Source organism: Aaosphaeria arxii (genome assembly GCF_010015735.1).
Source record: "Aaosphaeria arxii CBS 175.79 unplaced genomic scaffold BU24scaffold_12, whole genome shotgun sequence".
NCBI classification, from domain to species: Eukaryota; Fungi; Ascomycota; class Dothideomycetes; order Pleosporales; genus Aaosphaeria; species Aaosphaeria arxii.
Genome location: NW_022983485.1, coordinates 259,080 through 274,959, shown reverse-complemented (window position 1 = coordinate 274,959; position 15,880 = coordinate 259,080). Strand labels below are relative to the sequence as shown.

At 49.0% G+C, this 15,880-nt stretch overlaps 6 protein-coding genes across 6 annotated transcripts; 1 reads left to right on the top strand and 5 right to left on the bottom strand.

Annotated features, from left to right (window-relative positions):
* Window positions 1–37: 37 nt before the first annotated feature.
* BU24DRAFT_427924 (HET-domain-containing protein) lies at window positions 38–2,100 on the bottom strand. Its single transcript, XM_033529346.1, has one exon. It carries the CDS (start codon window positions 1,993–1,995, stop codon window positions 199–201), a length of 1,797 nt encoding a protein of 598 aa, XP_033378227.1. The 5' UTR covers window positions 1,996–2,100; the 3' UTR covers window positions 38–198.
* A 377-nt stretch (window positions 2,101–2,477) lies between these two features.
* Window positions 2,478–3,296, bottom strand: BU24DRAFT_357020 (carbohydrate esterase family 1 protein; the record flags this gene model as incomplete). Its single annotated transcript, XM_033523928.1, has 1 exon — window positions 2,478–3,296. The coding sequence occupies one exon, from the start codon at window positions 3,294–3,296 to the stop codon at window positions 2,478–2,480; it is 819 nt and encodes a 272-aa protein (XP_033378226.1).
* A 1,497-nt stretch (window positions 3,297–4,793) lies between these two features.
* On the top strand, window positions 4,794–5,712 carry BU24DRAFT_357551 (class I glutamine amidotransferase-like protein; the record flags this gene model as incomplete). The annotated part of the gene is made up of 2 exons (XM_033523960.1): window positions 4,794–5,127; window positions 5,186–5,712. 2 exons carry the CDS (start codon window positions 4,794–4,796, stop codon window positions 5,710–5,712), a joined length of 861 nt encoding a protein of 286 aa, XP_033378225.1.
* Window positions 5,713–5,872: 160 nt separating this feature from the next.
* On the bottom strand, window positions 5,873–7,774 carry BU24DRAFT_379061 (MFS general substrate transporter). Its single transcript, XM_033524681.1, has 2 exons — window positions 7,253–7,774; window positions 5,873–7,197 (listed from the first exon to the last, which is right to left on the bottom strand). Exons 1-2 carry the CDS (start codon window positions 7,574–7,576, stop codon window positions 5,923–5,925), a joined length of 1,599 nt encoding a protein of 532 aa, XP_033378224.1. The 5' UTR covers window positions 7,577–7,774; the 3' UTR covers window positions 5,873–5,922.
* Window positions 7,775–8,517: 743 nt separating this feature from the next.
* BU24DRAFT_427920 (uncharacterized protein) lies at window positions 8,518–9,434 on the bottom strand. The gene has a single exon (XM_033529345.1). The coding sequence runs from the start codon at window positions 9,397–9,399 to the stop codon at window positions 8,692–8,694; it is 708 nt and encodes a 235-aa protein (XP_033378223.1). The 5' UTR covers window positions 9,400–9,434; the 3' UTR covers window positions 8,518–8,691.
* A 1,300-nt stretch (window positions 9,435–10,734) lies between these two features.
* Window positions 10,735–14,498, bottom strand: BU24DRAFT_414337 (uncharacterized protein; the record flags this gene model as incomplete). The annotated part of the gene is made up of 3 exons (XM_033526213.1): window positions 10,735–10,869; window positions 10,954–11,101; window positions 11,902–14,498. 3 exons carry the CDS (start codon window positions 14,496–14,498, stop codon window positions 10,735–10,737), a joined length of 2,880 nt encoding a protein of 959 aa, XP_033378222.1.
* Between the last annotated feature and the right edge of the window lie 1,382 nt (window positions 14,499–15,880).

The window sequence follows — 15,880 nt, the reverse complement described above, 5'->3', positions numbered from 1 at the left end:
GATCACTCACTGCAATTTCCCACCACGGACTACGTATAGTCGATCCATTGTAGCTCGAAAATTTATCTCTATCAGTGCCAAATAGTCTCTAGTCTGGACCTCTAATAAGAGCCGACAAGCCCTCATTACATGATTTTGCCTCGTCTACATTAGGAGATGAATACACACGCAGGCTTCCATAGATCAAGACGCGAGATCTCAAGGTGAAACAGACAGCCCTTCAATGCTTACAATCAATGATATCCTATTCTCAACGAGAGCAGCGCTTATCCCAACGATAATAGAGGTCAACTCACTGGAATTCCGACAATTTGATTTGATGAGCTTCGCCGAGTTGTTGTATTGGCCTAGATTGGGGAACAGGGATTCAAGGAGCAATGTCGAGTCTGTAGAATTCTCGCCATTCATGAGCAAAGCGAACTTAGGTCCATCGCTCCAAGCATTTCTGAGGTAACACCATGATCGCATACGTTTCTTATCATATCCAAGTCCAAGATACACAAAGGGGCAATCGCACGCATCTTTTGTCGTGTCCGGTATTCCCGTCGGTTTTGGACAGTACCACTTTAGAACAACGACATAAATGAGTCTATTAGTGGCATCTCCCTCCATAGGAATGCAATACAATGAAGACCTCCGCCACGGATCTTTCGGCAGAATTTGAACAATTCGTGTGAAGGCATCCTCGTTTACTCGTCTATATGGACGCAGGTGAAACGCATGCATATCTGAAGTGCGAAACATACTCGATATGATGGGCTTCTGTCGTACATATATTTGTTGAGTTGGCTGCATTGTGGTGAAAGAACTGATGTTCATTGTGGCTGATAGGTCAACCCTAGCGAACTGATGCACACCGTCTTCTGCTATCTCCGACGAATCCAGTGAGCGTACCATGATTCGTATTGGACGTCCGTCCTGCGCCGTTGTGTTTAGACGAAAGACATACAAGCCAGGATGTTTCGAGGAGCATTTCAGTTTTTTTGTTAACTGGATGCCAAGGCTTGTGCTCTCTGCACATGCAATAGGTGATCCCATCCATAGTTGTGACGACCGTGCAAATTCGCGAGGCGAAGGTGCTAGTAAACCAGAATAGGTGTAATTATCGGCAGAATCGTTGAACCATGCAAAAATGGAATCGTCCGGGTGTGTCTTTAATATTTCGAGTTGTAGCCTCAAGAAGGCTGCGCTTCCCTCGCCGTACAGCATTGGCATATGAATCCCGAAAAGTCCCAATAAACAATACGCCATGTCTTCTTCCCTCGTTGTTTGTCGTCTAGCTGCCCAAGACATGATTTGAGCGACGCAACACTGGCTCACGTCACCAGTGGCCAGTACATGTTGATGGATTTTGGTAGCGATACTTAGATGGGAGAGAGTGTGTTTCTTCGACGCGATGAAGTGCCAGTTTCCATCGTAGAACAAGACCTCCTTGGGAGCGATTAACTCCTGTAGCGTCCATCCTCTGTAGAACCATCTGGCTTTAAGGATCGAAGCGTCCAGGAAATTTCTAGTCTCTTGAATATCCGGGTCTCCAGTGTTGTTGCGCGAAGTTATCGATGGGTGTAGGTGTACATCCTCGAGGAAAACGACACATTTGAAGGCCCTTTTATACCATGCATACATAGAATTAATAGCTTCCTGAAGCTCCGAGCTACTCGTTTTATCGATGCAGCAAGTGTCGACCCATATGTGTTGGACACCCATTGAGCGGGCCAAGGTGGCAGTATCAACAATCTTGATATAGCCTTTGCGTCTCTTGATGTCCTCTTCGGCGACTGGCATCTGTGGACCCGCACTAATGCTCAACAAGGTTGAAAAAAGGGGATTTGCTTTGACATCTGGCGATAGTATTCGAAGCCGTTGAAGCCAGCACATTTCTTGGTAGCTAACCTCCTCGGACCCCCAAGTGTGTGACAATATGACATAGTCTGGTATTCGCCTAATGTCAGTGAAGAACTCGAATTCCAGTGTGTCTACATTGAGTAAACGCATATTGTTTCAGGTGACAAAAGAACGGTACTGGGTAAAGAATAATGGCCTCAATGTACTACATGGGACGGTTGGTGACAGTTCTCTCAATCCCAAATGACGAAAGATCATGCATAAACATTCTTTTGACTAGACATCACGAGGAAGGCTGAAAGGTTTATACGCAGATGCGGCGGTTAGAGGAGGTCTGTGATTCGCTCATGTTGGCTGTGGCAGTGCTTCTGCCTACATGCTTATCACGAAGTTCTACCCTCCTACATACATATTCAGAGAGCATCCTTAAATCATAGGCGTAGTTCAAGAAGGCAGACTCTTAAGTTAGTAGGATTGGCACTAACTAGTCTCCAAATCCAATAACCTATGAGCAGGCGTTGTAATACCTTGGCCATCAATTCCACAAGTACGCCTTTAAGCAAACACAGCCACAGACTTTTCCAGTAGATAAATGAAGAGTCCGCTTCCATAAAATTTATAACACCTTTTATCTACTTGAATTGGGAAAAGAACTCCCAGACATACTCAGCAGTGAACGTAGTATCCTTACTCGTGCCACTGTCCGTAGGTATAGGACTGTGACCTCCATCGAATGCCGTCCACCAAAGTGGCTTATCTTCCTTACATCCAGTGTACTTGGTCAAGATATGTTTGCGACTCCCGCGGGCTGGTTCCTCTGGGGACTGAGCCGCACAGCCATTCCGTTGAACCCAAGTGTCCCTGATCTGTCTTCCACTAGCTATGGGCAGAACATTATCATTGTTGCCGTGTTGTCCATAAAAGGCTACCGGTGCGTCTCCGTTGGCGCACCCACTCAGCAATGCGCCAGAGAAGGCGGCAACTGCTCGGAGCTTGCCACCCAAAGAGCATGCGAGTGAATGCGACATGCCAGCCCCGTAGCTAAAGCCCATCGAGAAACGAAGATTGTCCTCAATGCACAACTCATTGTTGGTTGTCTCCATGATCTTGGTCAAGAAATCAATGTCCTCGTTTCCTTGGTTTGCCCAGCCAGAGCCCATCTGATCCACCAGCCCATTTGGAGAAACATAGATCGCGGAGCCGTTGGTGAACGCTGGGAGGCCGTAATATGGCTGGATTTGTCCGCCATTCGCGACATCGTTCATAGTGCCGGTGAGCCAGTGGAGTCCGAAAATGAAGCGGTAAGGTTTTGTATTGTCGTAGTTGTCGGGAAGAGAAAGGATCCATTCGCGACGTTTGTTGTTGACTGTCATGGTATTGATGCCGGCTTTGATACTGGTTGGGGCTTTTCCACACCCAGCCGTTGGTGCAGAGAATGCTCCTGCAACCATTGAGGATAGCACCGTATACCAAGTAGTGATCTTCATTCTGAGTTTGAGATGTGTATTTGCAATGTTAAACTTGAAAAGTATTTGCTGTGTCCCATCATGAGTATGAGAGTTTGCTGAGATTTTATATTTCCATTGCCTTTAGCAACAATTCTTTCTTTCGTGGAATTTGGTGAAATGCCGTGCGGAGAACCTTGCACATTGCTTGAAGGCCAAGTAATATCATTACCTATTTGAAGCTGTCTCCTCAGCTCTATTGGGAAAAGTGCCGTATTCAAAGCCGAAAGATACCTATGTGATTTGAACTCGCCAGGGTTATGTATAAATTACCCGAGGGCCATTGTAGGTACCAATGATACGTGACACTTTGGAAATTGTTCAATGTAGCTGTCTTCTACTTCTCTTGGAAGTAATATGCAGAATAATGTGACTGGGTTGGCTGTTTCCCAGGTGTGTATGTTTGCATCGATACGCTCGGCGATAGGATGGGGAAGACTCGGAATCGCCCATATCCATGCCTCTGCAAGTCCTGGTTGAGTAGGCTAACCCAGCGGAAGATGTTAGCAAAGACCCGGTAGTTCAAATGAATCCGGGGTAAGACTAGGTATGCAATCTAATCAGCAGTTGAAGAGAATCCCTGCTTTGACCTACGGTAAATTGGACGAATTCCCGGCATGGTTTCTATTCTTGCTTTGACGAGTCAAAGAGAGGGATCGATTGGAGTCTGGTATCTATGACCGCTCATACTATAATGGGCATAGATTGTGAGTATGAAGTCTAATAATCAGATTACCGCACAGCCTGTATTAGACTTGCTTATGAATTGAGGAAATGTTAATGTATGCTCATGGAATGGCCTGCGGAAGTCGCAAATTGATAAGATGGTGCCTTTGGCGGACAAACCGAGCAAAATACTGCCATCAAACATCGCGTTGAAGATATGATTCTGTCAATACAAATTAGCTATGACGTAGCGCTGCCAAATCCGAAGCAGCAACTCATGTTGTGCAGCAGCAAGGCGCCGTCGTGTTTAAGAATCGGAACCGTCGGACCTTTCGGAACGAACAAGCTTTCCAAGACCTTCTATTACGTTATAGAACCCATTCATTCCGACTACAAACCCACACTTTTCCAGGTTTACAACGTTCAACTCGCCGCTTGACATACGTCGATGATGCAGGTACAACAACTTTCGTCATGGATTCTTTTCCCCATGAAGAGAGAAAATATACCCCAGAGAAGAGGCTAGGCATACAAGAACGCCACACCGTGGCTGAATGTCAACCCTAGAGACCCATTGGACTCTCAACAGCTTGATTCCAAGATTTCCATATCTTGGAACCGACAGCAACTGTCCTTAATAATACCTTGATGTTCTCGCGGGTACGCAGCATTGCATTTCAACTACAAAGACTAGCACCTAAGCCTACCACCCACCGCAACTGTACCACCAACAACACCTACAATCACCAGCGATTCTTCTGCTACACAGTCCGAAACATGGCTCCTCCTGAGGCTCGCCTCATCCCCAATGACCACCCCGAGAAAGTGCGCATGCTTGTTCTCGAAACAGACGAGCCGCACCCGGATACACAGAGAGAGAAAGGATCTTTCGGCGACGTGCTCAACGAGCTCTTCGTGAAGGCCGGAGAGGAACACGACCCTAAACTCGGTATTGAGACGGTAATGCAATATGTCGTCGAACCGGATGGTGGCAAGATCCCGAAGAAGGAAGAGATTGGGGACGATGTACATGCGATTTTGATCACGGGAAGCGTGTACGATGCGCATGGTGACGATGAGTGGGTTATGAAGTTGATGGATCTTATCAAGTGTATGTGAAATTGATGATGGCATTTCCCACTTTCTTGTATGCTAATAAACCACATCAGATTTATGGATTAACCGTCCCGATATCAGATTTACTGGCATATGTTTTGGTCACCAGATCCTCGCCCGGACATTGGGGGGAACAGTCGAACCAAACGCAGACGGGGAATGGGAGTTGTCACACACAGCTATAACCCTTACCGATGTCGGAAGGTCGCTTTTCAATCTCCCCTCCACGGAAAAATACATTTACCTGCATCAGATGCACTTGGATCACGTTGTTGATCCGCCGTCCTCAGAGGGCAACGAACTCATCAAGTCCGGGACCAAGGTGCACGTTTGGGGGCAGAGTGAACACACCGGAGTCCAGGGGTTATATATCCAGTGTCGATTGTTCTCCACGCAAGGACACATGGAGTTCGACGAAAAGATGGTAAAGAGGCAATTGGAGATGCGTGTTGAGGCTGGATCGGTTAAGCTAGAGGATGCGGATGAGGCCGCCGAGAGGGCGGACTGGATGCACGATGGATTGATTGTGGCTAAAGCTGTGTTACGATTCTTTCATGGAGATGATGATTCTGTAGAGTAATGTTCTTGTATATGCTTTTCTCATTGAGTTTTCATTCACATAGACGATATTAATAAAAGCCTATGTCATAAATGCATGAAGCCTATTAAACCGACACGGTAACATGATCTATGCCGAAATTTCAAAAAATTGTTAGGGGAAAGAATTGAAGTTGAATCATATCTCATTAAAAAGACGTATGTATATACATATTAAGTCATCTAACCGCACCTACGCCGTCGTAACAGCTGCCAGCGCCGCCTTCTTCGCCTCCAACTCTTCCCTCCACTTCATTCCATTACGCATGATCCAGAAGACCACGGCTATCAATACCGTATATATCAATGCTATCAACGTAAACGCCCACCCAGGATTCATCGCGCGGCACATTGGAATAATCGCCACACTCCCACCAGCAGACATGAGACATCTGACGAAATTGACCGCGGCTGTTGCAGTGGCGGGTTTATCGCGATGGAAGTCGACCAGCAAGTTGTTCGTGACGCCGAATGCTGTGGTGATGCCGAAGCCTAGAAAGAAGAGTGCAATCTCGGGCCAAGCGATATGTGTTTGAAATTTCACTGTCCAGCCGAATGCGACTAACGCAGCTGTGCCAATGATGTGGCCTGGTACTGCGACCTGCAGGCGCGCCTTTTCGATGGGGAAGTTGCGGAGATCTTGCTGTTTGCCTTTAGTGATTGGGATGTTGAGAAGAGCGGCGTGTCGGCGGAAGTTCCAGTCGAGGATGTGGCCGGTTGACAATGCGGAAAATAGAGCGCCTGTGCCAGATGCGATATAACAAAGGCCGACTTTAAGTTCGTCTAAGCCATAGTTGGTTTTGAATAGATCCGGGATTGATGCGGTAGTGACCATGAGTCCCGTGAAGAAGAGGCCATTGTACAGCAGCACAATGCATGATTCCTTCTCTCCGAGGATCTTCAGCGTCAACAATGGGTTTGGCATTACGAATTTGCGTTTCTCCGCAGGTGTGATGGTGCTTTCAGTCTCTCCTCCTGAGTTTCGATTCTTGCGTTGCTGGATGTAGCCAATTACTGATTGGTTGAGTCCCGTGGCGGGAATGGAACCATTGCCTACAACGTTCCGACATGTTTCTGGCAAGAAGACGAGGAAGACGATGAGTAGTACTACGCCGTAAATGGCCAGGAACCAGAATATAGATCGCCATCCAAGATACTGTGCAAGAACTCCTCCGATCATAGGGCCAAAGGCAGGTCCGAACAGAATGCCGGCAGAGGCGTATCCATTGTAGGTGCCACGTTCCGCGGATGTGGCGATATCTGCGGTTACAGCCACGGTGAGTGCAATAGAGGCAGAGGCTCCGACCGCCTGGACCATACGCAGAATGAGAAGGGCAGCATAATTGGTCTGTAAAGCTAGACCGATATTTGCTAGGATGAAGATCACATAGCTAACGAGGAAAGCAATGCGACGACCGCTGTTATCGGAGAGATTACCAATGATCGCAGGTGCTATTGCCTGAGCAATCTATCCAAATCAAATCAGCTAATGTACATCTTTCTCGCGTAGATAGATTCTTTACCATATAAGTAGTCAAAGAAACGTTGGTCATCGTTGGAGAAATATGCAACACGTCCGACATGACATTTAATGCGGGATAGTACAGAGTAGCCGCAAAAGGTGAGATTAATGCAGAAATAGAGACAAGGAATATGATCCACCATTTCATCCCATTGCTGAAGGCAGAATAAGGAGGCCCTGATACCTCTCGGTTGAGAGTTGCGCCATTTCCAATTTTCTCTACGTCTGGGTCTGGCTGGTTTATCGGACTGGTCAGCGTAGGGAGAGCTTCGACCGAGGAGTCATCCTTGACTCTGTCCTGGTACTCTTTCTGTGTATTACCCATCGTGAAAGATAGATCATTGCAGAAGCTGCAGCAAATGGAATAAGAATAGAAAATGAAATGCTTCAATGAAGTGCAAGTGAGGGATGAGCGGGAAAAGATCGTGCTTTAATCGCAATGCGTCCTATCGCTCCACTGCAGCTAAACCTACGATCTTCCTGAAATGGGTGTAGTTAGGTTCCAAAAGCGCACTTTGCCGACTTATCCGGACGTTTCAACGCGGGGGAGAGCCAATTTTAACTGTTGCGGATAAAATGAGCGCCTGCTGTGACGGAAAACAATTGCAGATCCCTTTGTAGTATCTATTGTCACTTCTGTGCAAAGTTATTGAACTTGTGTTGCATGTAGAAATTTGTTGGGTCCTCCAAGTTGCGGACCTAGAGAACAAGTTCGTCGCAAAAGACCGATGTCGCTCGGACATTCCAGAGCCTTATCTGACAAGATCGGCCTCCGTATTCCAGTTAAGAAATATCGCCGCTGTCTTGATACCGGACCTTTAGTTAGAGGTACGATTAGCTACATACGAGTAGGTCCAATTAAGCTTTCGGAAACACTACCCCGGGGATGGCGATGTCTAGTAGAGGCTTAGGACTTGTCTACACCTGTACCAGCACAGTGGTGTACGTGTTTGAACGATGATCAAACTGGGGCCAAACCTGGGGATTTGCTTTTTCGTTTCGTTTCGTTTCGTCGTATTCCGATTCTATCTAACATGTACTACCGACATCTTTATTGTAGCTCATCGGCACCCGTGGGAAGGGAGACTTGTATTCAGTTGCGGATACGCTTATCCTTGATACATGTACATATACTGTACATGTATACCTAGCGTAATTGACTGGCCATACACTAAAATCAATATTCACGGGAACCACCCATGTTAGATATCATTATTGGATACTAGGTCTCGTAATGCATTTGATCAATTTTTGTAACCTTCCCATTGCACATTCAAATCTGTTACCTTAGGACCTGCCAATGTAATACTTGTGAACCTGATTTATGACCACTCGAACGTCGAACAAAAGCCCACTGCTCACCCAGTCTCCTGAAAACATTGACCGACACCAGATATTCAAGGGACAACATTGAGCTCACCACACTCGCACACTGTGTGTTCAACGAGGAGGTGCGGGAGTGATCGCGTCAGGATCCTCAACGCTTGCTGGCATGGCTGGGTTTGCGACGACAGGATCCGGCACAAGACTGTCCTTGCGTTCAGAAATCGTCTCATTCTCGATCTTCTCCTTCATTTTGTTCTCATAATTGGCGGGCGTATTTCCTTCGTCTGGGCGTTCACAGATAGAACGAGACTTCTCACCCTCCTCCATGTTCATGATGGACTCAATGTCGTAAGGGTCCTTGTTGCCCTTGTGCGCGTTGAACCTGATCCGCGGCACCAAGATTCCGTCAGGACCCATTTCGCTTTCTGCAGCCCGCATGCGCGCCTGCTCTCGATCACGCTCCATCTGCGCAAGCCCCATCTCTCGTTGCTGAGCCGCCTCCCTCCTGCGACGTGTCAGAGGGATGTACCAGATAATCCACCATAGCCAAAAGCCTAGCAGACACAGACCGAGAATGACGGCCAAGGCGATGGAGCCGCGGAGTATGATCTTTCGCTGTTGTTTCATTTCCGAGTCATCTTCTGGTATGGGAGAAGGGTCGAAAGGATTCTCGCCGGTGGCGACGGGGTCGGGTGGGTACGTGGTTTCTAGATCAGGGGAAAACAAGGCGCTCAAGATCTCTGAGGGAAGAAGCCGAGTGAGGTGCTCGTCGTCGGGGTCGAGGCAAGGGATCGGCACTTCATCTGCCGAACCGCGTTTCATTGTGAGCTCTTTATTGCGAGTGGTCGAAGTCACTTTGGCAATGTACATGCTCTCGGAAAAGGTGGGCCAGTGCGTGGTGTTTGCAGCATGACCAGTCGCATTAGCTTTGAAGGCCCCGGTGTGGGTGACAACTGTCGACTGGTCAGTAAGGGCTTTTACACTGTAGGAATGATGAAAACCCTTGACGACACTGTCGTCAAGCTAAAGGTGAGTGATGGTTTGGACCGCGGGTGGTAGCACCTGACAGTCCCCAGAGTGAAAGTACAACTGGTAAAACAATTACTATGAAGGTTAAGGGAGATCATACTTACCATTCTCCTGCGTCACCAAAGGCATTTTATGGTCAGATCTGGCGGTAGGTGTTCCACCTGGGCAGACGAGGGACCGAGCCCGCAGCTTCGTTGTCAAGGTGGTGCCGCCCGCACTCACGCCAGTTGGGATCATGAATCCGACAGCTGCTGGCATGGTAATCATCGCACTGGCGATGACAGGGAATAGCTTAGTGATACGCATGTTGTAGGACTGAAGATACCAATCATGCCCCAAGCTGGAGGTTTTAGGAACTGTTGTCGATGGTGAAGAGGAAAAGAGAGGGCGAGGAGCAGGTGAGGTGGTATTGGTGAAGGCAGAGTGGTCAATGGCCCCGTTCAAGACACTAGCTTGGCAGCGGCAGAGAGGTTATTCCGGTGAAGGTGAAGGAAAGATGATGTTAAGTTGAATCTGTAAGTTGAGATGCTGCTCGTCAAGTGAGAGAGCAGTGGCCCTGAAGAGAATGAGGGGAACGCTGGCCCATGCAAAGATGTGCTTCAAGGTGAAATTGAAAGCTGAATGCGACTCATAAGCAGTCGAAATAGCACCAAAACGCTTGGACTTATGAATACTTTACAACCACTCATGTCAATTCTCGAATGCTTCAAGCAAAACATTACCAAGCTTTTCGTTCGACCTGTGCCTATGCAGATAATACAACGCACTTCGAAAGACCGGGACAAGCTTCCGCTCTTTTAAACAACATCAGAACAGAAACCGCATATTTAAGAGTGATCAGACACAGATTGCGAAACATTATGGTATTTTTGACATTGTGAAATGGAAACTTATTCGTGGAGGGTATATTCCTGCATCCAATTGCCTCGTGATCTCATATTTTGGCGTCTCGATCTCCACCCTTTTAGACGATTGGCCGACTTGCATTTATGCATGTCGTTACGGGTCATGATCTTGCTTCAGCCCGTCGAGCTTATTCCATGTGCTACACACGTGGCGGCCGGCTTGGCAACGTCCACGTGAATTGGGCTACTGATTTTGAACTTCACTACATCTCAACGCAGCCGCTCATTTCGCCTTGTTCTTCGCAGCTTCCGCTTCTCTCCTTGTGGCATCCTCCAAAAGTGTTGTATCGACAGCCCCACCAGGTAGATGTACATATCGGACAACGGATCCACGAATGAACATGTCGCGCGTCGAACACTAGTAAAGATCGTCAGCAATCCGATAGAGCAACAATGCACGGTATAAGTCGAGACGAGTTATAAGTCGAGAGGGTAAATATACCAGATGCGGCCACCTTGCTTCGTCGGTTGCTTCAGCATTATCGAGCTTGATGTTCAGGTATTGGTCGACGCTTTTCAGTGTACCACGGATGCACACTTCGTTCTTGAGCTCCACGGTAATCTCATGGTCGACCAGTGTCTTGAAGAAACTATTGAAGTATATGTAAGCATTAATTCAGAACAGGCACAGCCTTCTTGTATGCATATCCTCCAGCAATTGGACAACCGAGATTGTGTAGTAAACAATCGTTATATGTGAGGGCGTTGTAAGAAGAAATACAACGGCGAAAGCGATTGGCTGGTGCGTGCCTATGATCCGTAACTGAGATCGTCTCCTCTGAGTCCTTCACATATAAAGATTGTATACATTATATCGGGAGCCGCAGTCAAATCCACGGGTGGACAAGTCGTTCAAAATCGGGTTGAAGGCGAGCGCGAGATCAAGTAGGTAATAATGATAGTGGTGACAAACCTGAAGAAAAGCATGGTGATCGAAATTCGGTAAAGGCGGACGTATTCCAAGAGCTTTTGGGGTATGTGGTTGGTTCTGAGGTGTACAGATGTTGTAGCTGCCGTCGCGCATAGAGAGACGTGCGGTATGATGCAGCTTCGGAGGTTGCGAAAGCTTAGCGGGGCTGCCGTGGTTTAGCCGACGACACACGTGATTAACCATTCACTCAATGCATCTCTTCTCTGCCATCAACATGAAGAGAAGCCTCAGTCTCAACGGTAACTCATTTCAATCTAGTGGTATCTTGGATAAGTATTGACACAATTTCGCATTCAATGACTATATAGACCCTGTCAAATGGTATCAATCTTAAAAGAAACGCCCACTCATGCAAACCACGAGTCCTGAACACCACGCTAATGCCGATCTGAAGCACACCATATTAAAAGGAGCAATCTACACGAGAGTACCTATTTTCTGGCATATCCAGTAAGATACCTCCATCCGGAGCCCTCACGAACACCCTCCTCCAAGACCTGTACAACGCCTTCGAGAAGCTTCTCATCCTCCTTGCCCATCTCAACCTGCAATCGCAGCATCCACTTCTCCCACAACCAACTTCCTACAATACCGGTCATCATGGCAGCATCTGCGGTTGAGCCGAAGACTGGTGCCTCGCTAACCTGTACCTGGCCGTCCGGACCAATGCTCCTTTCTTGCTCGTTGTTGTTGGCACCAACAGGGAGGACATCCTTCCAATTGGCAGAAGTCCTGCCCATTGGAAGCACCATCCACATTCTTTGCACGTCTTTGAATCCAGCCTTGTGAAGACGTGGTAGGAATGCCTTGGTGGGGGCGGCGTCGTAGCCTCGGGTTTTCAAATTGAATCCAAACTCAACACTCTTGGCTTGGGCACTGCTTCCGGCTTGAATGATGTCAGAGTCGATGAGTGAGAAGTCAATGATGCCTCCAGTCTTGAGCACGCGGAAGCACTCCTTGATGCATAGATCATACTCGTCCTTGGAGCGACCAAGGGGCTTGTCAGTCTTGAGCAGTTCGTAAAGAGTGCGAGCAGAAATGACATCGAAGTGTTCGCTAGGGAATGGAAATGTCCAAAGGTTTGGGACGGTCATATGCTTATGGTTCTCGGGTCCACTGACGTTGCTTGTGAGGTTGGCTCCAGCAGTGTAAATTGTGGTGACAGTAGCATAGGTGTAGTCATAAGCTACTTGCCAGGCCCAGTCATTGGTAGGAATGCCCCCAACATCTAGGATGCGTGGCTCCCGCGCGCGCGAGATAAGTCGTGCTGCGGGCTTGCTGAGTAGCTTGCCGCCGTTCAGCTGTTTTTGTGCCTGAAGGACCCAGGTGCTTGGTAGCATCTGGTCAAGCGCTTGTCGTTCGGATTGGGCACGAGCAATCCTCTCCTTGAGAACGGTGGGATCGTTCATGTAGAACTCGGACACCGGTCGTGGAGGTGAAGGTCGCACGGGGTCAGTGAGCTCGAACTTGCCAAGTAGCTGATCCCTATGGGCTTGGGGCATACACCTTCGGCGGAGGTGCATGGCTTCGGCGCGGGTCTGTCGGTGAATGTAGGGATCTTGCTTACGGCTTTGGTTGCGAATGAACTCAAATCCCTGGATATAGGTGGTAGTCTGCTTAGGCGATCCAGGCTCGGCTTGCGATTTCTGGGGCTCTTCGGCAAACGTGACCGACTTCTTGGTGCTCTTGTCTAGAGAGCTGCCACGGCTGTGGCTGCCACTTGGAGAGCTCGGCGAGGCAATGGAGCTCATATCTCGAAGTGCGGCCTGAAGCTCATCCTGCTCCTCAAGCCAATGGCTGGTCCGCTCGAGGTTGAGAGTTGAGAGCTTCTGCACCTCTGCGTCGTATTTCTCGTTGTATTGGAAGATGGTCTTGCTAGGGTTGATCTCCTTGACCTCGAAGGCCTCCTCGTCGTCCTGGATGACGGGGCGGGCGGTTGGCATGCCTGAGTCGCTAAAGCCATCTAGCGTAGAACCGGCGAGAGTGGCAGTCTGCTCCTTGATGATGCTCTGACCCAGTGTTTTTCTACGGTTTCCCCAAGGTACACCATAAAAGTGTTCGGCGGTGGAGGTGTTTGGGGCTGACTCCTCTTTCTTGGGAATGCTCCAGGTATGGCGGGCAGAGAGCTTGAGCGAAGAGAAAAATCCCCCGGGAGAAGGGACGGAAAGGGCAGAGATGGGGGTGTTGCCACATGTGCTGGGCAGCTGTGCAGAGGGAATGCTAAGGTTTAGGGACGGCCTGGCAACTTCTTGCATCTCGCCTTGCCTGTGGTTCTGTTCCTGTTGCTCAATGCCAAAGTCCATTGAGCTGAGATGTTGAAGTGTCTGTAGGGCCTGTAAGTCAAGCTGAACAGGGCCCCATTCATCTACGTTCAAGTTCGATCGACGCTTGTGCGTGTCAGGGGTGGAGGGGCAGCTCAATTTATCCATCTCTTCGGAGGTCAAGCTTCCATCAAGGGAAGGGGTGGTAGAGCGAGCTGGTACGAGAAGGTTGTGGGACTGGATCATTGACAGAGCCTGTCGAGAAGGAGTAAGAAGCGTTGGAGGTGTTGGAGGTGCTGCGTTCTGTGCACTTCGAAGCTTCTCTATGGTGGGCCAGGTGGACGGGGAGGGGATCACGACGGATGGGTATCGGCTGTGAACAGAGCGTGCAGTCTTCTTCACGGATGCAGAGCACTTGAGAGGGACCTCGGCCTCATCGTCGGTCACATCGTACAGAGAGTCGAAGTCGCTGTCGCTCTGCACCATGGCGTCGGCGGGGAAGGTGTCAAGGCAGGGCGAAGGTTGACCAGCCTGCTTCGACATGTTGAAACCACGTGCCTTTGGGGTGGGGAAGTCCTCGATCGTCCGTGGTGAGATGGCAGCAGGCATATAGGTTGAGGCAGTCGAGTACCTTGGCGTAAAGTAGTAACGGGGGATTGTACCTTCGTCTTCAGTATCGACACCTGGCGTGTGAAGAGCGTGTCTATCGGCCAGCGGGAGCACGGCATCTTGAATGTGCTGCACGCCAAGGGAGGTGGAAGGATTGTATACTGTCGCAGAAAGTATCTCAGGCATTGTGGTATATTGAGCTGAGGTGAGCTTCGCCTCGTGCTATTATTATGACTCGGTACGCAAAATCGACTGAACTTGCTGGGGGTCGGTTTAACGAGGCTGGGTAATACTAGGATTGGGAGAAACACCCCAAAATTGGAAGAACAATGACTGAGATTGGAGATTTGATATTAACGGGGCAATAACCCTAAGCCGTTCAACAGCTCTCTCGTAAGAAAACAGATAATTATAAGACTGCTTCGATCAACGAAGAGATAAAAAAAGGGTAAAGATTGAAAGACCCGTGAGGGAAGCAGAAGTGAATAGCAAGAGAAAGGCCACGCGGGGAGGGCAAGTGGAAGGATATACCAACCATAGACGCCGTCATTCTCGACCTACATGGTGTCCTAGTGCTACGGTGGCACTGAAGAGGCTGCGATGGATGCGATCTCATCCATTAGCAAAAGCCGTCAAAGAGGAAGTGGGGAGACGATAGCGGCACGAAGGCGGCCACGACATGGCAACCAGGATCATGTGGCCCTGATTGGCGGGACAGCAGAGATGGCATACAGATGTTTCTTTGGATTGATCGCTTTTGGGGAGAGGGCGCATCCAGAGGAATGGACAAATTGTTCTACCGTGATCGAGGATTGGGTGATGGGGATAGAAGCGCCCGGGCATGCCAGCCTGGTCTATTCTCAGCGCTTCGAGGATGCAAAGCCAGCCAATCGCTGTGCAGAATGGCCGAGCACAGCATACTCGCCAACCCATCCCCAATAAACATGCTGGCAGATCGGTTGGAACGACCGCCCTATCTTTGGGCGATTGATTATTGTCTTATTTGCCGTTCTGTATTGCAGAGGCGTGGGGTGCGCACACGACTCGCGAGGAGATGTAGGTTTGTGGTGTAGTTAGTTACAAGTAAGACTGCGGCTGTGTTTCTGCCACGCGGAGTTGGTTCCTTTGGTGGGACCTGGCCAGGTGAAGCCATGTGCACGTCGAAGCTTTCTGGAAATCTCCGTGGTTCGGCTGACGTTCACGGAAATTTTGGTATTCGATGGATGTTCAACCTCGCCCTGGAAGGAGAATTATTGGGGTAAGATGGAATCGAAACGAGGCCAGGCCAGCCAGTTGGGTGGCGTCGAAGGCCCATACTGTCCATGGGAAGAACAGCCCAGGAATATGCGTCACACGCCATGGCATTGGAACATCGGCAAGCCAAACATCAAGAGAAACAGCAGTGTAGGCGACCAGATGTAATGCAGGATGGTGAGTCGCTGGGAGATGGTCGAATAGATAGTGTTCGCATGAATAAGAAGACTGGAAGAGACGACTTGACGTTGCCAAGGCGGGGTAGCTACTGTGTATGGTGTCGTATATCCTGGCATTGGCAACAATCTCTCTCT

Coding starts and splice junctions, on each gene's coding strand:
- BU24DRAFT_427924 (XM_033529346.1), bottom strand. CDS start 1,995: ATGCGTTTACTCAATGTAGACACACTGGAATTCGAGTTCTTCACTGAC.
- BU24DRAFT_379061 (XM_033524681.1), bottom strand. CDS start 7,576: ATGGGTAATACACAGAAAGAGTACCAGGACAGAGTCAAGGATGACTCC. Junction 7,198..7,252: donor TTTCTTTGACTACTTATATG/GTAAAGAATCTA, acceptor TGATTTGGATAG/ATTGCTCAGGCAATAGCACC.
- BU24DRAFT_427920 (XM_033529345.1), bottom strand. CDS start 9,399: ATGAAACGCGGTTCGGCAGATGAAGTGCCGATCCCTTGCCTCGACCCC.